Raw genomic sequence first — 24,110 nt, forward strand, 5'->3', positions numbered from 1 at the left:
TTAATTTAATTTAATTTAATTTAATTTAATTTAATTTAATTTAATTTTCTCATATGAGTGTAGTGCTAAGTTGTAGCACCTAGAACAAAGCCTGTGTTTAATATGTGTGTGAAACTGACTTCCTTATTAGGACTATTTGGAAATTTCAGCTAATTTAATTCTGCACTAGTTCCAGTGTCCATTGTATTTGTTAATTTCAACTACTGTAGTTCTGTAATGCTTCTAGTATCTCAGTAACCAAACCATGTTTGACTAAACAAGAGTTAAATTTATGTGTCTGAAAGAATTCATGTTTATAACCTTCATGAAATTCTAGTCAATATTAAAGCTGGTACTTTATAAAATATACTTTTAGGGCAGTTTCGGGGGTAGATTCTCAATCTGTGACTTGATAGTTTCTCTTTGATATCAGTAGTCCCTAATAATCTTAGTGGGCTTCAGTTTATCTTCATCCATGAAAGGAGACAAACAGTCTACTCATTGATTGGCTAGAGCTAAAAACCATTCCCAAATTAATGGATAGTTGATGAAAGATTAGTCAGGTAGTGTCTTTAAAAATTATGTATGATATATATATAATGTATATGTATATATGTGTGTGTGTATATATATACATATATATATATATAGTATGTACATATGAGCAAAGAATAGATATTGTCTTATTACAAACAGTAGAGCTTAAGAAACTTATTTTTCAGACTATACTTTGAGAATCATGGTCTAGATCAGGGGTCTGTAAAATTTATGTGTAAAATGTCATATTCTCAGTAATTATGGCTTTGTGGGGCATTCAGTCTGGTGGATCTACTTAGCTCTGCTGTTGTAGCAAAGAGTGGCTCAGAACTAATTTTTCTCCAGGCCAGTTTGCTAGTTAGCCTAGATCCCTGACTTGAGATGTGTTCTTGGTTAGGCAGATCGTTTGCCCACAAAGCACTTTCTTCAGAGAGGAGTTAGATCACATTGGTAACTTGAGTTCCTTTTATTAGGTTAAACCATATGAAACTGCTGATTTTGTTGGTCAAAAATGGTTTAACCATTACCAATTTCATAGCGATCAGTCACATATTATTTTGTTATTAAAAATTTTTTTTTAATTTTTTTTTAACGTTTATTTATTTTTGAGACAGAGGGAGACAGAGCATGAACGGGGGAGGGTCAGAGAGAGGGAGACACAGAATCTGAAACAGGCTCCAGGCTCTGAGCTGTCAGCACAGAGCCTGACGTGGGGCTTGAACTCACGGACTGCGAGATCATGACCTGAACCGAAGTTGGCCGCTTAACTGACTGAGCCACCCAGGCGCCCCATTAAAAATTTTTTTTTAATGTTTATTTATTTTTGAGAGAGAGAGAGCATGAGCAGGGGAGGGGCAGAGAAAGAGGGAGACACAGAATCTGAGGCGGGCTCCAGGCTCTGAGCTGTTAGCATAGAGCCCAACACAGCGCTCGAACTCATGAACTGTGAGATCATGACTTGAGCCGAAGTCAGACACTTAACTGACTGAGCCGCCCAGGTGCCCCATGATCAGTCACATATTATTAATGAAAACTGTCTAATAAGTACATGCAGTTGATTGCTAATGTATCTAGTGAATTATTTTGTAACAACTGAGGGTAAATAGTACTCTTTACAGCACTGTTGAGTGATGGAATTTTTCACTGTAACTCTATATAGAATATATTTTCTGTATGTAATTATTTTATACCCTCAGTTATGATAAGGCTTTTTTTATAAGCCTTCTATTGGTCTGTCATTTTATGGAAGTCTCCATCCCTTTTGAGTCAAAATAGAAAGTTGAACTAGATAATCTCTGAAGTTCTTTTTAATTCTTTTTATTATGTGATTTAAATGTCTATTATATAGAGAACACATTTCTTATTAACCTATTCATATCATGGTGAATCCATAACATAGTACCAAGAGCCTGGCCCAAATTTGATTCACCTTCCTCAAACCTCCAAATTTTACCACCTTTCACCTTTCTTTTTTATTTTATTTTTTAATTTATTTTTTAAATTTACATCCAGGTTAGTTAGCATATAGTGCAACAATGATTTCAGGAGTAGATTCCTTAATGCCCCGTACCCATTCAGCCCATCCCTCCCCACAACCCCTCCAGCAACCCTCTGTTCTCCATGTTTAAGAGTCTCTTATGTTTTGTCCCCCTCCCTGGTTTTATATTATTTTTGCTTCCCTTCCCTTGTGTTCATCTGTTGTGTGTCTTAAAAACCTCATATGAGTAAAGGCATGTGATATTTGTCTTTCTCTGACTAATTTTGCTTAGCATAATACCCTCTAGTTCCATCCACGTAGTTGCAAATGGCAAGATTTCATTCTTTTTGATTGCCAAGTAATACTCCATTGTGTATATATATGCCACATCTTCTTTATCCATTCATCCGTCGATGGACATTTGGTTCTTTCCATACTTTGGCTATTGTTGATAGTGCTGCCATAAACATTGGGGTGCATGTGCCCCTTCAAAACAGCATACCTGTATCGCTTGGATAAATACCTAGTAGTGCAATTGCTGGGACATAGGGTAGTTCTATTTTTAGCTTTTTGAGGAACCTCCATATTGTTTTCCAGAGTGACTGTACCAGTTTGCATTCTCACCAGCAGTGCAAAAGAGATCCTCTCTCTCTGCATCCTCACCAACATCTGTTGTTGCCTGAGTTGTTGTTAGCCATTCTGACAGGTGTGAGGTGGTATCTTATTGAGGTTTTAATTTGTGTTTCCCTGATGATGGTGATGTTGACCATGTTTTCATATGTCAGTTGGCCATCTGGATGTTTTCTTTGGAGAAGTGCCTATTCATGTCTTTTGCCTATTACTTCACTGGATTTTTTGTTTTTTGGGTGTTGAGTTTGATAAGTTCTTTATAGATTTTGGATACTCACCCTTTATCTGATACGTCGTTTGCAAATATCTTCTCCCATTCTGTTGGTTGCCTTTTAGTTTTACTGAATGTTTCCTTCACCATGCAGAAGCCTTTATTTTGATGAGATCCCAATAGTTCATTTTTGCTTTGGTTTCCCTTGCCTCTGGAGATGAGTTGAGTAAGAAGTTGCTGTGGCCAGGGTCAAAGAAGTTTTTGCCTGCTTTCTCCTCGAGAATTTTGATGGCTTCCTGTCTTTCATGTCTTGAGGTCTTTCATCCATTTTGAGTTTATTTTTGTGTATGGTGTAAGAAAGTGGTCCAGGTTCATTCTTCTGCATGTCACTGTCCAGTTTTCCCAGCACCTCTTGCTGAAGAGACTGTCTTTATTCCATTGGATATTCTTTCCTGCTTTGTCAGAGATTAGTTGCCCATACGTTTGTGTGTCCATTTCTGGGTTCTCTATTCTGTTCCATTGATCTGAGTGTCTGTTCTTGTGCCGTACCATACTGTCTTGATGATTACAGCTTTGTAGTATAGCTTGAAGTCCGGGATTGTGATGCCTCCTGCTTTGGTTTTCTTTTTCAAGATTGCTTTGGCTATTCGGGGTCTTTTCTGGTTCCATGCAAATTTTAGGATTATTTGTTCTGGCTCTGTGAAGAATGCTGGTGTTATTTTGATAGGGATTGCATTGAATATGTAGATTGCTTTGGGTAGTATTGACATTTTAACAATACTTGTTCTTCCTATCCAGGAGCATGGAATCTTTTTCCATTTTTTTGTGTCTTCTTCAATTTCTTTCATAAGCTTTCTATGGTTTTCAGTGTATAGATTTTTCACCTCTTTGATTAGATTTATTCCTAGGTATTTTATGGCTTTTGGTGCAATTGTAAATGGGATCGATTCCTTGATTTCTCTTTCTGTTGCTTCATTGTTTGTGTATAGGAATGCAACCGATTTCTGTGCATTGATTTTATATCCTGCCACTTTGCTGAATTCATGGATCAGTTTTAGCAGGTTTTTGATGGAATATTTTGGGTTTTCCATATAGAGTGTCATGTCATCTGTGAAGAGTGAAAGTTTGACCTCCTCCTGGCCAATGTGGATGCCTTTTATTTCTTTGTGTTGTCTGATTGCAGAGGCTAAGACTTCCAATACTGTGTTGAATAATAGTGGCGAGAGTGGACATCCCTGTCTTGTTCCTGACCTTAGGGGGAAAGCTCTCAGTTTTTCCCCACTGAGGATGATATTAGCGTCGGGTCTTTCATATATGGCTTTTATGATCTTGATGTATGATCCTTCTAACCCTACTTTCTTAAGAGTTTTTATCAAGAAAGGATGCTGTATTTTGTGAAATGCTTTCTCTTTATCTATTGAGAGAATCATGTGGTTCTTGTCCTTTCTTTCATTGATGTGATGAATCACATTGATTGTTTTGTGGACTGCTTTCTTTTTTAAAGGTCTCATCAGTTATCACTGCTTAACGTCTTTTTTTAATATTTTTTTAATGTTTATTTATTTTTGAGACAGAGAAAGAGAGACAGAGTGTCAGCAGGGGAGGGGCAGAGAGAGAAGGAGGCACAGAATCTGAAGCAGGCTCCAGGCTCTGAGCTGTCAGCACAGAGTCTGGCATGGGGCTTGAACTCACAAACCATGAGATCGTGACCTGAGCTGAGGTTAGACACTCAGCCAACTGAGCCACCCAGGCACCCCTCTAATATAATTTTTTTAAATTTTTTTTTTCAACGTTTTTTATTTATTTTTGGGACAGAGAGAGACATAGCATGAACGGGGGAGGGGCAGAGAGAGAGAGGGAGACACAGAATCGGAAACAGGCTCCAGGCTCCGAGCCATCAGCCCAGAGCCTGACGCGGGGCTCGAACTCACGGACCGCGAGATCGTGACCTGGCTGAAGTCGGACGCTTAACCGACTGCGCCACCCAGGCGCCCCTATAATTTTTTAATGTTTATTTATTTTTGAGAGAGACATAGAGTGCAGGTGGGGGAGGGGCACAGATAGAGGGAGACAGAATCCGAAGCAGACTCCAGGCTCTGACCTGTCAGCACAGAGCCTAATGTGTGGCTCGAACTCACAACCGCGAGATCATGACCTGAGCTGAAGTCAGACGCTTAACTGACTCAGCCATCCAGGTGCCCCTTAACTGTCTTTTTATAGCTAACTCCCAAATCACCATTTCTAATCTGAGCTGCAATAAAAATTAAATGAAAAAATATAAAATATTCATTCTTAAATACCCACAATTTCTGTTCTAAGTGCTTTACATGTATTTTCTCATTTAATTCTCAAAACAATATATTTACTTTATTATTGCTATTTTACTGATGAGAAAAATAAAGGTCAGAGAGATTAATGTAGCTCATACAGGGTCCCACATCTACTAAGTAGTAGAGTTATTAGGTTCATACCGAGGCAGTCTGACTAGAGACCCAAGCTTGAAACAATCTTGATTACTACAGTTGTAATTGCTTTCAGATATTTCTATAAATTCAGATGCCACTTATCATTTCAGACTCAGAATTTCACATGTCAGATGCATTTTGTTCGCACTTCTCCTAATTTTTTTTATTTTTCAGGGGCAAAACTGTTAAGTCATTACTAACCAAATTCTGTAGAGTCTTCCTTCAAATTTGTTCTTATGGTAACGGTCCTTGGTCCTGATTCTTATTACATTATACCTGGAATGTGGATAGATTGCTATAAACTTTCTGTTTAGTCTTTCTGCTGCTTAAAAACCTTTATTAGCTCCACATTACCTATTAACAAAATATAGATACCTCTACAATTATCATCAATCTACCTTTTTCTTCTTCATTCCTATTTTTGGAATGACATTTCCTTGTCTCATGCTGTTAAGATCTCTGTTTTTCTTCAGTATTTCAATTATGGTACCTAGTATGCCTGAATTCTAATCTTACTTCTGTTAACAAGTGGGAGATTGTTGGCAAGAGGGGAATAGGAGCTCCCTTGTAAATAATGTATATGTGATTTTAATACCTAGTCTTTGCCATAACTTTAACTCTCAGACTTTTTTAATGCACTTGCTAATGTATCTAGTGAATTATTTTGTAACAAATGAGGGTAAATAATACTCTAAGCCCTTTATAGCACTGTTAAGTGATGGAATTAATGTAAACGTTTCACTCTTAACTCTATATAGAATATATTTTCTGTATGTAATTGTTTATAGCCTTTATATGGTGTTTATAAGAAGAGTTATATTTCAGATAAGAAAAAAGTCTACATAAAAGTATAACTGCTTAATGTGTATTTAACAATGAATGAATGAATAACTCTTAACTTTGGATAAGAGCTTGCTAGTGCTGCAAAATAATAATAAATAAAATATGAAAAAGACAAAACCAAAAAGATATAACTGGGATAGATAATCAAGTAGACATTTCTGAAAATAATAATAGTTATACAAAAGGTAGTTAGTTAATTGTAGTAAATTTGGAGACTACAGGAAACTATCACCCTTTATCCTACTGAAGAGAAAACTTTGTTGACATTTTGGAGTGTTCCATGTCCTTAGTTGAAATCATTAACACACTGATTCTTTGAGGAAATGCTGATTGTGTTTGTAAGAAAAGTTATGGATTAGGAACCAGGATAATCGGGAGTACTACATTAATATTAAACAGCAAACTTGTCTAATGTATTTTCTTAATTGCGTCAAACAGTTATATTTAGTCAAAAGTCTTTACAGATTATTTTTTTCAATGGGATTTCACTGCTTCATTTTGCATATTACCGTCAGTCTGTTTTGCTTCCTTTTTAGTGATGTCACAGTAATGAGATGTTAAAGTGAGTACAGAACTACCTCTAAAGAGAATACTGATTTGTCATAATTTATGATTTATACTCCAAATCCAGGAGATAGCTAAAAAATTTAAATAGTATAGTGTAAAAAGGAATAAAGTGTTCTCTGTGGTTACTGTTCACGTAAAAAAAAAAAAAAAGAAAGAAACTACTCTTATTGCAAATAAAGGAGATCTCTAGTTAAGACAGCATAGTAACATTTGCTCTCTACTCATAGTATTTATAAAAGCAATTAAGAAGCAAACCCAAAAAGATGTGTCTTGGCTAGATAATGAAATAAAGATAAACCAGGGGTGCCTGGGTGACTCAGTCAGTTAGGTGTCTAACTCTTGATTTCGGCTCAGGTCATGATCTCACAGTTGGTGAGACTGAGCCCCACGTCAGGTCTGTGCTGACAACGTAGAGACTGCTTTGGATTCTCTGTCTTTGCCCCTCCCGTCTTGTGTGCATGCACTCTAAAATAAAAGAGAGAGAAACATGAACCAACAATACAATAGAAAGATAAAATAGTGAGTGAGGCTGAGATGGATGTGCTGAGCTTTCAGTATAGAAGTAGGCTCTGGCATCTAGGAGTTCAGTTTCTGCAGGTTGTTAGAAATTAAAAGTGTTCCTATGCAGCATTCCTTCAAACATGATTAGATCAATAGTATTTCAGATATCATTATGTATCACTATATCATTAAAATAATCAATATAAGATGCTGTGGAAGTGGGAGCCCTGAAGGTGAATTGGTGGCAACTATATAACTACTAGTGAGGAATAACTACAGAGGGAAGGAAGGAAAAAATTAAAGATTCTTCACTCACAATGAGCCTATATAATTCAACAAAATCAACATTTGGGACATGAATTCATTCCAGGTGAAAATAATTTTTTTCTAAGAATTCTATACATTTAAGATGCCAGAGAGAAAAAATATAGAATAACCATTAAAAAAGGACAAGAAACTAGAAAAATCTGCAGAAGAGCTGATTAGAAATCTTGGAAATCACAAAAGACAGAAAGAAACAGTCACTGCATATAAAAAAATAAACCTTGGGGCACCTGGGTGGCTCAGTCCAGTAAGCATTCGACTCTTGATACTGGCTCAGGTCATGATCTTGCAGTTGTGAGATCAAGCCCTGTGTTGGGTTCTGCACTGAACATAGACCTGCTTGGGATTCTCTCTCTCCTTGCCCCTCCCCTTCTCATTCTTTCTCTCTCTCTCCCAAAATAAACATTAAACAAAAACAAAAGTAAACCTCAATAGCTGGGATCAACTCTAGACAGAATTGAAAAGAGAATTAATAAATTGGAAGATTGTACTGAGGAATTTACCCAAAATATAGCACAGAGAAACGGATCTAAAAATGAGTCATTAAGACCTATAAAGAATAACACCAGTAGAAGATTCAGATAAAAGAAGAAATTATGGGTTAAAAGAAATATTTGAAGGGATAATAACTTAAAATTTTCTGGAAGACCTGAATCTCCAGAATGACAATACTCTACCAAAACATATCGTAGAGAGCCTGAAGTCATCAAGGTTAAATAGAACGCTCTACAAGATTCAAAAGACAGTAAGAGCTTACTTAGATAGTTTGACCCCAGAATTCTCATTGACTACAATAGATGCCCTAAGACATGGGGATTCTATCTTCACAAAGAATCAAGAAACACTAAAGAATGCTATGTAATAGAAACGACAGAACAGATAGCAACATATATAGAACTTTAAAAACAGGGCTGAGCACAAAACACCCAAAAAGTCAGAAATAAATGATACAACACAGTATCATTTGTCTATATTAGAACGTGTACATAACACATTTTATTAAGAATACATTCAAATAAAAAAGTACACATGAAGCACATTAGAATGATTATGAGGACAGATGGAAAGGAAGAGGGAGTTAATGAATGTACAAGTAAATGAACAAACATAAGAAAATGAGTCTTGCATGGACCAAAAATTGTATCTAAAAAAAGGGAAAAAGTTGTTAGTTTAGATTTTTATATACAATAAATATGAATGAATTCAAAATAGAGTTTCATAGATCCCAAGACCAAGCTTTTTTTTACCCACAGGATTCATTAGAACTGTTAAAGAATGGGCCTTTTCAAAAGCAAAAAAAGGAAAATTTGGGAGATAAGAAATAATGGTTAGCCATCCTTCTTCCTCTTCCCATATGGGGAAACTTGCCCTAATCCAGTTACCTTTGGTTGGCAAATTTGCTTAGCCCTGATGCTCAGTGAGGAGGACCATTTAGGTCTCACACTAAGCTATATCCATAAACTTTGCCATTGTTAGTAACAAAAAATGGGATTTGGGCCTTCAGCTACTACTCCTTATATTACTTGTTTCTTATTTAGAAAAATGCAGAGAAAAGGGATGCCATTTAATAAGTCCCCTCAGAGACTGTAACATTTCATGTAATGAGAACATTGAGAAACAAAAGTACAGAATTTAAGTGTAATAAAATATACAGATGTAAAGGCTTTTGTTGAGTTTAGGAGGCATGATATTTATAATAACATCGGTAGACACAGAATATTTAGGAATAAATTAAATGAAATATGTGTAATGCTTCTATATTAAAAACTGCAGAACACTGCTGAGCAAAATTAATTAAAGAAGACCTAAATAAATGGGAGATACATGCTGTCGTTCTTGAATTGAAAGACTCAGTATTGTTAAAGGGCACCTGGGTGGTTCAGTCAGTTAGGAGTCCGACTTTGGCTCAGGTCATGATCCTACGGTGAGTGAGTTCAAGCCCCGTGTCGCGCTCTGTCCTTACAGCTCAGAGCCTGGAGCCTGCTTCGGATTCTGTGAATCCCTCTGTCTGTCTGTCTCTCTCTCTCTCTCCCTCTCCCTCTCCCTCCCTCTCTCTTTCTCTCTCTCTCTCTACCCCTCCCCCATTTGTGCTCTGTCTCTCCCTCAAAAATAAACACTAAAAAAAATAGTAAAAAAAAAAAAAAAGTATTGTTAAGATGCCAGTCCTGCATAAATACATCTGTAGATTCAATGCCACTCCAATCTAAATTTCAGAACTCTACAACTTAATTGTAAAAAAGACAACTCAATTTAAAAATGGGCAAAAGACAAACATTTAACAATGGAATATATACAGATGGAAAATTAACACATGAAAAAGTGCTCATCATCAGTAAAATTGACATTAAAGCCACAAGGAAAAACCATTATTCAATGACTAGAGTGAATAAAACTACTAAGACTGCCAACATTAAATGTTAGTGAGGATGTAGAACAATTGGAACTCTCATACATTGTTAATTGGAATGTAAAATGGCAATTTCTTATAAAGTTAAGTATACATTAATTATTTGACAGAATCGTTTCCTAGGTCTTTATTCAAAAGAAATAAAAACATTTGTGCACAAGAGGACTTGTTTAGGCATGTTCATAGCAGCTTTATCTATAGTAGTAAAAAATGAAAACACAGTGTTACAGTCATGCAGTGGATTACTATTCAGCAATAAAAAAAGAACACACTGGGGCACCTGGGTGGCTGGCTCAGTTGGTTAAGTGTCGGACTTGATTTTGGGTCTGGTCGTGATCTCATGGTTCAGGAGTTTGAGCCCTGCTGCTAGCCCAGAGCCTGCTTGGGATTCTGTCTCCCTCTCTCTCTCTGCCCTTCCCCTGCTCACTCAGTATCTCTCTTTCAAATAAAAATAAACATAAAAAAACACACTAGACAAGGAAAAACTAATCAAAGATGAAAAAAATTGAAAGTTATTACTTATAGGCTGGGCAGTGGCTGAAAAAGAATATAAGGAAGCTTTTTGGGGCATTAGAAATGTTCTATACTGTAATATCTATTCATTTGGGAAAAGTATACAGCTAAAAACTGTATACTTCATGCATGTAAATATTACCAGAAAGAACCATATAGTAATGATGATGATAGAATGAGGTGGTAAGGGAGTAGGTGAAGGTATAAATGATCTAAAAATGGCAATATTGACACTTAAGCTTTTATTTTTATTTTTCTCTGCATATGTTAAACTATAACTTTTAAAGAAATCAAGAAAGAAAAAACTCATATTTACCCAGACATTTTCCAATTCTGATTATCTTCATTATTTCTTGTAGATCCAAATCACTGTTTTAATTTTCCTTCAGCCTGAAGAATTTGTTAGCATTTCTGAAAGTTCCCTGGCCATGAATTCTCTCAGTTCTTTATCTGAAAATGTATTTTGCTTTCATTTTTTAAAGGACAGTTTTGATAGATACAGATTTATGGATTGACAGTTTTTCTTTAACTCATTACCCTAAGTACATTCCTTTATTGTAGTCTAACTTTTGTTGGTTTTGTTGAGAAACTGCCTGTAATTTGTATTTTTGTTGCCCTGTATATAATATGGCATTTTTCAAAGATAAATTGCAAGTTTTCCCTCAAGACTCTTTATGTGTCAGAACAGTAGGATGATTCACTCTGTACCAAGGTTAAATTCTATTTTCCATCTCAACTATGTCTAGCCAAGTTATCCAGCATAGCATAGGAGAGGTTCTGCAGTTAAATGGTGGCTAATCTATACTGCCAGGAATCCAGGAGAATATCCAAAGGAGAATGTTCAGAGGATATCTGGAAGAGTGGTCACCTGTGGACTTTACATTTTAACTGTGTTCTTTTTAATGCTATTTATTTAAACCTTCTTGGTCTGATATTAGTATGGCTATTCCTGCTTTAATTTTGTGTGTATTTACCTGGCTTATCTTAACTAATTCTTCCTGTGTCATTTTGTTAGAGGTTGACCCCAAATAGCGTGTAGTTGGATATCGTTTTTTCTTTTTATGGTTTGAAATTCTTTATATTTGAGAGGAGGTTTGCATTTATCATACTAAATTGTGTAGTTGTTCTTATTCTGTCATCCTAGTTTATACTTTTTGTTATGTTGCCTTGATCCTGTTTTTCCCACCCTGCTGTTGCTTTTGCTAGTTTTCCTTGCTGTTTTGTTTTGCCCCTAGTAATTTGGAAAGTAAACATTCTATTTTTATTTAATTAGTAATTACTTTTTTAAAAAGTAGGTGAACCTATTTCTTTACTAAGATTAATAATACGTTAATTATCTGTTGATTCTGAAAATGATGAATCAATCACATACTTTAATATCTCCCTGTGTTCCTGCCTCCCACCATTTATTGGAATAATTTAGGCTTTAAAAACCATTATTATTCTTTCTTTCTTTTTTTTTTTTTTTACATCTCCTTAAGGAACACTTTTCACATTTGCATTTCCTTACATAGCCGTGTTAACCATATTAAGAAGAATTACTTAAACATTAGTTTTCAAGTTCACAGGTTATAATTTCCATCTTTATTTCTAACATAACTCCCCTATACCTGAGATCTTTCTAATTTTTAAAAATTTTTTTAAGATGTTTTTATTTATTTTTGAGACAGAGCATGAGCAGGGGAGGGGCAGAGAGAGAGGGAGACACAGAATCCAAATCAGGCTTCAGGCTCTGAGCTGTCAGCACAGAGCCTGACGCAGGGCTCAAACTCATGGACTGTGACATCATGACCTGAACTGAAGTCGGACGCTTAACAGACTGAGATACCCAGGCGCCCCTAATTTTTAAAAATTTTTACAAAATGTTTATTTTTGAGAGAGAGCATGAGCAAGAGAGGGACAGAGAGAGAGGGAAACAGAGAATCCAAAGCAGACTCCAGGCTCTGAGCTGTCAGTACAGAGCCTGACGTGCAGCTTGAACTTGTGAACCATGAGCATGAACTTGTGAACCTGAGCCAAAGCTGAACGCTTAACTGACTGAGCCACCTAGGCACCCCTTTTATAATTAAAAAAAAAAATGTTTTTTAATGTTTATTGAGATCTTTATTTTTGCTTATTTATTTGATACTAAAGCATTTATTTGAGTGATTTTTAAAGAGTATGTATCTGAATCCTTGTGTATCTGAGAATATTTATTAAATGTGTATTCTGGCACAGCAGTGAAAACTATGGGAGGCTTTTCTAAGGAAATGATAGTAATATGCAAAGAGGTATGTACAAATTCATTTTGCAGTATTATTACAAAAGCAAAATTAGAAACTAATAGATGTCTATAAATAGATTGGTTAAATAAAATTATTTCCAGTCATTATTGCAAAATCATAATAGTTTTATCACCTTTGTCTCCTAACTGAAATATAAATATCATGAATCTTTTGCTTGTTATTTGTGCAAGTTATAATTATAACATAAGTTTAGAACTTATAGAGCAAATATTAGAATGTTTAGCTATTAAAATTAATATTCTACTTAGTATCTTTTTCACTTTTTCAACTGGATTAAATACTGACTGACTAGATATTTATTATTGAAAAAATTTAAGAAATTTTAGTCTGTTCCTTGTAGTCACTTCATGGATTCCTTTGGGCAACCCAGACCAGAAGATAACCAGTCAGTAGTTAGCAGAATGCAAAAGAAATACTGGAAAACCAAACAGGTCTTTATCAAAGCAACAGGAAAAAAGGAAGATGAGCACGTGGTGGCATCTGATGCTGAACTGGATGCTAAACTTGAGGTAAATTTGAGGATTCTTTGTATTGCATATAATTGGTTATTATTTGGGACTTTGAAGAGCTTGCAAATTTGATAATGGAATATTTAATTGTATTCATCTGTCAATCATATCTGAGTAGGAGGTCACAATTTGCACAAATTGAGAATTGGCAGAACTAGTATTTATAAGTTAGGTAAGTAATAAATATAAGTTTTTAAGCTAAATATTAATCAATTATGTTGATTAGATATCTACAAATAGATTAGTTAAATAAATTTATTTCCATTCATTATTTAAATATCGTAATAGCTTTATCACCTTTGTCTCCTAATTGAAATTAATATAAATATCATGAATCTTTTTGCCTGTTACTTGTGTAAGTTATAATCGCATGTTATATGCAGTTATATCATGTCAAAATATTCTGTACTACTTTTACATGAAGTCTTTTGCCTAATTGAAAATAATTGAAATCAAATAGTGAGGGTTTATATTTTATTTTTTTAATGTTTAAAAAAAATTTTTTTTATTTAAATTTATAATGTTTATTTATTTTTGACAGAGACAGAGCATGAGCAGGGGAGGGGCAGAGAAAGAGGGAGACACAGAGTCCGAAGCAGGCTCCAGGCTCTGAGCTGTCAGCACAGAGCCTGACGCGGGGCTCGAACTCACAGACCGCAAGATAATGACCTGAGCCAGAGTCGGATGCTCAACTGACTGAGCCACCCAGGCGCCCCTTTAAATTTTTTTTTTTAACGTTTATTTATCATTGAGAGACAGAGAGACACAGAGCATGAACAGGGGAGGGGTAGAGAGAGGGGGAGACACAGAATCTGAAGTAGGCTCCAGTCTCTGAGCTGTCAGCACAGAGCCCAACGCAGGGCTCGAACTCACAAACTGTGAGATCATGACCTGAGCTGAAGTCGGACGCTTAACCGACTGAGCCACCCAGGCGCCCCTATTTTTTTACTATGTTTTAAAATTTATTTATTTATTTAGGAAGTTTATACCCAGCATGGGTCTCAAACTCAGGAACTTGAGGTGCATGCTCCACCAACAGAGCCAGCCAGGGCCCCCTGAGTGAAGATTTTTATAAGTTAGAGTTTTTGTTTCTATAATTAAGGGATAAAGTTATTGAAGTATTTTATAATGTGTTTTTTTTGTCCATGTTTTTCATTTTAAATAAAGTCATTGCCATGAAATGACTTTAAACCTATGAGTGTTTTATACTTTTAAGTGATTAAGCTAATTAGAGGAAAGTCTCATGTATATTAATGAATAGGTCTAGGTTTTTAAATGCAAGTTTACTGAGTCCATGTATGTATACTAATTGAAGATGCCTTTTACAAATATTTCCAAGTAGGATTTCTGTTATGCTTGAAGTATAATAATTTCTTGCAATCCTTAAAAGTAGAGGCCTAATTAAATAGGTCTTAATCTACTAAGTATTTTTATTATAAAAAAAGTAAATTTATGTCATTGCCATAACAAATATGGAAATAGATAACAAATTAACAAGTTTTTTGTGTAGAAAAGTATTCTTAGGATTCAGTGACATGTGGAAAAAATGAAGGGACTTGATTATAAGCAATAAATGTTTTAAGGCTAAAGGAAGGATTCACTATTTCAACATATATTCCCATAGACATAGATTTTTCTGTTTTGTTTTACATCGTTAGGTAGTCTGTATGACATATTTTATATTCTTATCCATTAGTCAAATATTTGGAATCACCCAAGTACTTTCTCTGACTTTTGTACTTTATTTTTTAAGAATGAGAAAATTTTTCATTGTATGTTTACTTAAATCATCGTGTCGTACACTTTAATTATATTATACTTCACTCACATTTAAAAAAATGTCATTGTAAAATTAAAAAGCAATTGTATATAAATCTTCCGAAGACCCAGGGGGAACAAAATCAATCATAATCACTTCATCATAGTAGAGCTCTCATTTTTGTACCCTTTTCTGTTCTTCCATATGGATTTAAAACAGCTTTTTAGGTTGCAAAATCCATATACCAAATTCATTTCAAACATACCTAAACTTATGTGGAAAGTTGATAGTTGCTCCTCCATTTAGATTTTAGCGTCTGTCACTAATCTTCCTTAGGTCTGATCATATATCTAAATAATAACAAAACTTTCAGAGAGTGAATATTTAGGCTCAGTGGTGATATTGGAAATTTATTTGATAATCAAAGGATTAGGGCCTAAGACTATGCTACAGTGCAAAGGTCTTTTTAAACTAAAGTCTTGTAACAATTCTTCGGCATAGGACTTTGTGGGAAGACGGCTGTACCCTAAAACCTATGACACTTCATCTCTTTGGGAAAACCTAAATTTATAGATGTGTGTGAAGAGTTACCTCATGTGTATAATGTGTCCTAATATCAAATTTTCATGTGCTTACTTTGAAATGAGTGTCTACTGGTTATTTTACTTTTAGGTATTAGCAACAATAGTAATGAAGGGAAAATTCCAAATAAAAACAATCCAAAAGTAATTTATTTATGATGTTGTAATACATTATTTAGTTTTTATGGTAATTAACTGACCTGTTTGCTTAGGATAACATTGTAGAAAAACCAGATTGAGAGTTAACATTTTCTAAGGTTATCTATACTCTTTTCATCTGAAATTGACAATATTTGATGCAGTTTATATTGGATTTACATTTTTGCTATTTAGATAGTTTGGAGCTGAGGGGAGGACACACTTCACAGTTATAAATCTTCATTAGCTCCCATGTATTTATCTCCATTTTTTCCAGCCTTCAAGGGGGAATCTAAAAGTGCTTTCTACATCTGTATAAAACCAATACGGAAGTACTTCAAAGTCAAGGAAAATAAACATAATACTTATAAGAAAATGTTCTGCTTTTGAAGTGCTTATAACAGATATTTTATGTTTATGATTCTTTAAATTTGGTCCTAATAAAATTTATATTTCAAAGGTTTTTCACTCTATTCAAGAGACATGCACTGAACTTCTGAAGATAGTTGAGAAATATCAACTAAGACTTAATGGTATGAAATCCTATATATCTATTCAGTAATTCCCATTTTAAAATAAATAATTTACTTGCATTTTTGAGAATGAAAGATTTAATGTAAAAATAGTTTACTGAACTATTATGTGAATGGTTCCTTGTGACAAAGAAGTGACAGTAAGGAGCAGTGTGAGTGTGGAGCTAGTAAGTGAGCGGGCTGCCACCTCAGAGGTGCTGAGAGACTTCCCTTGCAGTTTGTTTTGTGAGGTGTTTTTCTTTTTTCTTTTTTTTTCTTAAGTAGGCTCTTTGCCCAACATGGGGCTTGAACTTACAACCCTGAGTCAAGAGTCGCATGCTCCACCCAGTCAGCCAGCCACGCACCCCTTTCCCTTTCAGTTTTTAACTTCAGTTTTTCCATCAGTAAACCAGGGTGAAATTAGGCATGACATTTGTCATTTTTCACTTTAAGCTAATAATTTGAATACTTTATGGGTTCCCCATTTATTAGTCTTACTGTGTGTGATTAGAGGGTCACACTTCCAAAACTTTGTGGTCAAAGACCACTTTTTTGCTTTGTGTTTTACTTTCAATTTGTTGTAAACTGACACTTCTATAAAATACAATGAAAGTGAATTTCAACACACATGAAATTAAAGAAGACACACAAAATATAAGCACACTTTATTATTAGATTCAGCAGATATAAAATACTCATCAAATTAGTAAGCTTCTAAACAGTTTCTTCGTTTCGGTACTTGTTACAGGCTGTTAACAAATGACTGTGGACTGGAATTGGTCAGTGGACAACACTGAGTAGTAATGTACTACATGACTGACAAATTTTATGGTTTCAGCAATAAAACCATGGATGTCTGTGGGCCTGGGATACTGAGCATAGATACTGAAACCAGGGTGGGAGTCAAGATTAAGTTTAAATAGAAAACAAAGACTTTGTTAGAGACAATGATCCTAAAATACATGTCTGCACATTTGAAAATGCATTTGTGGTTTTGTCATTTTGGAATCTTTTCTTTCCCCCTCCTTGCTTCCCAAAGCAAGGTCCATGAATTCACTATATCAAAACCATCTGGAGTATTTGTGGGTAAGGGGAAGCAGATCCTCAGACCTGTAAAATCAGAATCTCTGGAAATAGACCCTGGGAATATGCATTTTTTTTTCTTTTTGGGAATATGCATTTTTAAAATAAGTCTCTCTTCTTCCCTCAAGTAATTCTTATGTATAGAGAATTATTGCTGTGAGAATTTTAGCTGTGTGTCTTTAACAAATGATGAAAGAAAACAGTTAACTGTATTGTAATTTTTTCCTAGTCATATCAGAGGAAGAAAATGAACTAGGGCTCTTTTTAAAGTTTCAAGCAGAACGGGATACAACACAAGCTGGTAAAATGATGGATGCTACTGGCAAGGCACTCTGTTCTTCAGCCAAGCAAAGGTTTACAGTTTTGCATCATCCTCAGTCTGTAGTCTTTATGACAGTTTTGATCTATGTACCTAAAATTGCATATTTATAAAGGTTACTGATCATTCCAGTAGAGGGTTCAAAGAGAAATACAGCATGTAATTGTTTCGATGCCTCTTACTTATTTGGTTTTAAAATAATTACTTAAAAATTGACATTCTGGTTGCTTAATTCCTACAAATAGGCTTTAAGCCTATATTTAAACTCCTTAATGTGGTTTAATGTAACAGAGGCACATGCATATAAAAATATGTATATTTTAATTGTTTTATTGCTTTTTTGGATATTATGTTATTTAGGAGTACATTAGAACTTTTCTTCTTTATAGGTGGAAGGGATTTTTTTCTACTTATTTATTTTGAACTTATTATCACTTTACAGATTTTTAACATAAAGATACTTACTGCAAAGAATCTCCAACAGTTACTAAATACAGCCAAAATATATGGTTGTTTTAAACCTTTGTTTTTGTTTTGTTTTGTTTATGGGATGTACATCCCTCTGATTTTTACCTCTCTGCCATTAGATTGGCCCTATATACTCCTCTTTCTCGTCTTAAGCAAGAAGTAGCAACATTCAGTCAAAGGGCAGTATCTGATACCTTGATGACAATTAATCGGATGGAGCAAGCACGCACAGAATACAGAGGAGCTCTGCTGTGGATGAAAGACGTATCCCAAGAACTGGACCCAGACACCCTAAAACAAATGGAAAAGTTCCGAAAAGTATGAAAATGCATCCTTTCCTTTTCTTGGTACACAAATCTATTGAATTTACACGGAATAATTTAATCAAGATCCTAAAATATCAGGCTGTTTTTGAAAAATGTTATAAAATCTTGGTTGCTTGGAGATCTTTGAAGTGCAAAAGGTTGTTACACTTTTTTTTTAATCTTTAAGTGACATCCCGACCCCATCAACCTTTTCTATTATTTTTTTTTTATCCCTTTCACAATATAAATGTTGCTTCCCTGGACTTTTGGGATTTGTTTGCAGGAGAGAAAGAGTTTATTAGTGAGGAAAAAATAAATAATTTAAGTAAAAATTCAGGTAAATTGATTATTATAAGAAAAAGTGATTATCAGATTTTTATTCTACTACAGTACATAATTTGACCACAAACTTTTTTTTAAAGTTTATTTGTTTTCAAAGAGAGAGAAAGAGGGAGTGCATGGAGGAGGGGCAGAAAGAGAGACAATTCCAGCCAGGCTCTACATTGTCAGTGTGGAACCAGACACAGGGCTCAAACTCGTGAACTGAGCCGAACTCATGACCTGAGCCGAAACCAAGAGCCAGATGCTTAACCGACTGAGCCACCCAGGCTCCCCTTGACCACAGACTTTTAAAGTAACTGTATGGACTTATGTTTTTGCTAAATAAACTACTATTTACTTATTAAAAACATTTTTTTAATGTTTATTTATTTTTGAGAGACAGAGCATGAGTGGGAGAGGGGCAGAGAGAGAGAGGGAGACCCAGAATCCAAAGCAGGCTCCAGGCTCTGAGCTGTCAGCACAGAGCCCAAAGTGGGACTTGAACTCAGGAGTGGTGAGATCATGACCTGAGCCCAAGTCAGACACTCAACCAACTGAGCCACCCAGGCGCCCCTAAATAAACTAGTTTTGAATTGTATCCCCCAAGTTCACCATACATGAATACTAAAATTCATTCAGTCCTTCATTTCATAAATATTTAGAGTACATGTAATACAAATCATATTTAATATTGATGGAAACTTTATACCAGCTGTATAAACCACAGCAACCTGTTATCTTTCCCCTTTATAATCTTAGAATACAATCCAAGAGAGTTGTTGAACAACATTCTGAATGCACTAATGTCACTGAACTATATATTTTTAAATGATTAAGTTTATGTTACCTGAATTTCACCTAAATTTTATTATTTATTATTGTTTTTTAAATTTATTTTTGAGAAAGAGAGTACTAGTGGGGGAGGGACAGAGAGAGAAGGAGACACAGAACCTGAAGAAGGCTCCAGGCTCTGAGCTGTCAGCACACAGCCTGACACAGGGCTCGAACTCGTGAACCACGAGATCATAACCTGAGCCGAAGTCGGATGCTCAATCGACTGAGCCACCCAGGCGCCCCACACCTAAATTAAAAAAAAAAAAAGTGCATTCTAAACTTATCTGGACCCAAATAGTTCTGCACAGTCTGGTCCCTGATGCCTGTGCAGCCACATCTTGTACTTTCTAGACTCTAGCCCTTTCCATGCCCCAGGAAGGAATATGGTCTAGCCTATTCCATATTGTCCTGCAAGCTTGTTAAGCTCTTCACCTCCCACACCCAGGACTTTTGTCCTTGCTTTTCTCTGAGCCTGGAATGCTCTCCTCAGAATCTTAGCATGGCCTGCTTATCATTTTTCTGTCCCATTTCAAACATCTTGCATGAGCTCACCAAAGGCTTCCCTAATCATCTTACCCAAAAGTAGTCATTTCTTTTCACTTATATGTTATCTTTGCAACATGAGATGCTCTTATATATTTGTTTACTGCTGCTTTTTCCTGTGCCTCCTCACTCAGAAATGATGGGAAAGAACATTGTTTTTTTCACGCACAATATCCCAGTGCCTGGCACATAATAGATACCTTATAAATATTTGTTGAATGAATAAATTAGTATGTTTACATTTGAATACTCATGCTACTTGATGACATGTGATTTACCTTATGTATAAGAAATATGATAGGCATTTATTTTAATTTATAAATGTATCTCCATGATTCAGAGTTATTATTAATGCTTCTCAACACTTTAACTGTTTCATTTCCATGTGTTCTTCTATTAGCTAAATATTACCTATCAGTAGTTTTGGATGTTTCTTTTTATTTGGAGTCTGTAGGGGTCTTTCTTCTTAACTATGCACTTTCCATTTATCATTGCATACTTTCTCAGCACAAAGATACCTGCTGGAAAGAATCTCCTTCAGTTACTAAAAATAGCCAAAATCTTTACCAGTAATCGTGAAATAATAATACAAGGAGAGGGAATTAATCTTCTTTATTTCATGTGTCTGAAAATATGTACCATGAACCCTTATGATATATTTATACCTGTATTATCAGTAATAATAAATATTATTGTGGTTGCAGGTACAGATCCAAGTGAGAAATAGCAAAGCTTCTTTCGACAAGTTAAAGATGGATGTTTGTCAGAAAGTGGATTTACTTGGAGCTAGTCGCTGCAATATGTTATCTCATTCACTCACTACCTACCAGGTACCCACCTCCATGGTCAGCATGTCCTTGCAGTAAACGATGAGTGGTGAGGTTCCTTTTTAAAAGTTGTCTAACGGATGTAAAAAATTGCATAATTAATCAAATTCCTTTGACTTTGAAAATTGACCTACTGAGGTTATGACAGAGAATCATAGAATTCTAAACTGAAAAAGACCTTAGGGATTGCCTACTCCTGTATCTTCACATTATTCCCCTTGGGGTCCTAGGAGAGATTTAGGGGCCATCTAGGTTTGAGTGGAAGTGTTGAGGCAGCGTTCACAGCCTTCCTGGTTCCCCAGAGCTACTCCATTTTGAACTTCTACATACAGTTTCATTTGAAGCAAAGATGCTGGGGCCCAAAAGTGTAAAACTTTCCTGTCATAGCTGAGGAAAGTGAAACCCTATGAGAATTAAAGTAAACGGCAATGTTGGCCTTGAAAACCTGTGTTCTCATGCTAGGCCGTGCGTTCTTTTCATTCTGCACTTTCATATCAGCAGTCTCTCACTTGTGCTTCTGTTATCCCAGATCACACATAAATGGCACACAGTGAATAAGTCAGATGTTAATTAGTAGCAGGTACCGATATTAACTTGTATTTTTAAATGGCAAAATAGAATGAACTGTATTTACTTAAGAATAATAAACTAAAGGGAATGGACATTCACTGTTGCTTGTAGGAAATCTTCCTGATTCAGTGCAGTACTGTGGATGGAATTCAGTAGTCAAGAAAGGATGCAATTGAAAATAAAAGTATCTGGCAATCCATGTAGCATATGCCTGAAAAGCAACAGCTGTTAGTTCAGTTCTCTTTTATTATCTCTGCTCAGCCCTCTCACTTTGAATAGGAACTCTGAAGCAGCAAGGAAGATGTCCAGTTACTTGAATTAGCTGAAGAACACTTTTTTTTTTTTTCGGTGAGTCTCTTGAGCCCTCAATGAAAGACTAGTTTAGTGGTGCATATTATTTTTCTCCAATTAATAAAGGCTTATATGTGCTTACCAACACAAAGATTTATACATATACCCTTAATACAGATACAGTCTTTTGTGCTCTTAACATTTCTCTTTTGGACTCTTCCAAAGGTGTTCTAATCCACTAGTATTACTCTCCAGCTGATTCCAGTGTACTTTCCAGTGCTGTATACAGATAGGTGTGTGTGTGTATGTGTGTGTATTCTGATACAGTTGCCAGTTCTTATGCAGAATTACTATTTACATTGCTTTCTTGTTCCCCAAACTTGGAAGTTGATTTTACTTCCTACTGCTTGTTATTCAGCAACCATTCATCTACTACACTAGTGAGGAAAAATAGCAGTGAAAAAAATCGTAACCGTAGTGACAACCTTTCTTTTTCTGCAGAGGACGCTGCTTGGATTCTGGGAGAAAACAGCTCAATTGATGTCCCAGATCCATGGGGCCAGTACTGGCTTTCATCTATATGATTTTGTAGCTCTCAAGGTACATTTGTTTCCATGTTCCTTTGTTAGGTATATTATACTTCATTTAGATAACACTGAAACTATTTTGTGCTAAGCCTAATTTTGAATTTACAAAACATGGGAAACATTTTTCTACACTCCTTCAGCCAGTTATTTTTCTGCACTTCCCTGATTCCAAGTGCTACCAGAAACACTAAACAAATACATGAGAATATTGCTTGTGGGCTCAAGATATTGGGGTGGGGAGAGAAAGAGGGAGCAAGAGAAAAGAAAATCAAAGTGTAAACGAGGTAAGAAAAAGCCAAGGAAAAGAAAAACTTAAGAGGAACAAGTGATGGAAAATGGTTGTTGGTTTTCAAAAACAACCAGAGTACCTACCCAACAATTTTAGAAGTTAAAGAAAAATTTCCTTGCTTTACTTTTACACTCATGTCATAGATGTAATTCATGATGCAAAAATAATGGGTGACTGCAGCTGAAGAGACTACTGTATTATATTAGATCAGCTCTTTCTGTAATACCTACATGTAAAAGGTACTCTTGGGCTTTGATTATAATGCTTTTAACATTTGTATATCTTTCTGTCAACCTTTGCATATGGCTTATCCAGCAGAGTCACACTATGGTAATCATTTAATTCTGGTAGGTTGGGTTTCAGTGCCTTTGACCTTATCACTCTGTATTGTTTTCAATAGAGCTTGAAAATGTTATTGTTGAGATTGCTCAAGCTAGATGTAGTATCTATGATGGATTGACCTCTTGCAGCTGTATATTCCTGGGGCTTGGTGTAGATATTTAAGTCATGTTCTGACATAGCATCTTCCAGTCTAATAGATACCCTTGAATTAGTCGTTATGTTTTTGTTGTGTGTATGTTTTTTTCTTTACTTTTTCTATATTAATGCTTCACTGGATAGCATACTATGTTTTTAGGCAAATTTAACATGTAATTTCTGTTCAGATGAAGTTGAAAATCTTCAGCTGTATTTAAAGCATTGCAGTAGAAGTTAGTAACACAGTGTAAGTCTTCTTTGGCATATCACAAACTTGTGAAGCTTGTTGCTAGCCCATGTTATAGTCTGTGTGGTTGTCATTGGCAGCCAGGATAAATGGGGACCCAGGGCCCAGGTCAAATTGCATTATCATACATTTCCCATATCTCTCACTCCTACTTCAGAACTATCCCTATTTTATGTTGTTCTTTAGAATTTTTATTCTCATCTCATTTGCACAAAGAGAGAAACAGATTCCATCTACTTAACATTGAATTTCTTATCCTTAGCAACTACAAGACACTCCAAGCAAGCTTACTGAAGACCACAAAGAAGAACAAATAGACAACAGTTCTCTCACTGAAAACCTCAATAAGTAAGCAGGCAGAAGTATGGGGTTATGGAAGTCCTAGATACTGTTATATGATATATTTGGAAAGAGTTATTTCTTTTCCAATCTATTGAATATTTATTTCTGTGTCATTTTTCCAGTTAATATTTTTAAAGTTTTTTTTTTTTTATAAGTAAGCTCTGCACCCAATGTGGGGCTTGACCTCATGACCCTGATATCAAGAATTGGGTGCTCTACCCACTAAGCCTGCCAGGCACCCCATTTTCCAATTAATATTAAACATTTGTTTTAAAGCCTTATCTACCCCCTCCCCATTTTTAACATGGTAGGCAAAGTTGATGATAGGAGTACAGAACAGATTAGGGTGATAACTCCAAATTCTGTATT

The 24,110-nt window shown here is 35.4% G+C and overlaps 1 protein-coding gene across 3 annotated transcripts in view; it reads left to right on the forward strand.

The window, feature by feature from the left end:
- Window positions 1–24,110, forward strand: part of ICA1L (islet cell autoantigen 1 like) — a 78,443-nt gene that overhangs the window by 2,670 nt on the left and 51,663 nt on the right. For 2 of the 3 annotated variants that reach the window (XM_049615152.1, XM_049615155.1), the window contains exons 2-8: window positions 13,080–13,248; window positions 16,187–16,259; window positions 17,551–17,674; window positions 18,228–18,426; window positions 20,816–20,941; window positions 22,301–22,399; window positions 23,662–23,747. In XM_049615152.1, the coding sequence (XP_049471109.1) occupies window positions 13,080–13,248; window positions 16,187–16,259; window positions 17,551–17,674; window positions 18,228–18,426; window positions 20,816–20,941; window positions 22,301–22,399; window positions 23,662–23,747 (876 nt within the window). Of the gene's footprint in view, window positions 1–13,065; window positions 13,249–16,186; window positions 16,260–17,550; window positions 17,675–18,227; window positions 18,427–20,815; window positions 20,942–22,300; window positions 22,400–23,661; window positions 23,748–24,110 lie in introns of all 3 variants that reach the window. The other variant, XM_049615154.1, reaches the window with a different exon arrangement.

The sequence above is a fragment of the Panthera uncia genome, assembly GCF_023721935.1.
Source record: "Panthera uncia isolate 11264 chromosome C1 unlocalized genomic scaffold, Puncia_PCG_1.0 HiC_scaffold_3, whole genome shotgun sequence".
NCBI classification, from domain to species: Eukaryota; Metazoa; Chordata; class Mammalia; order Carnivora; family Felidae; genus Panthera; species Panthera uncia.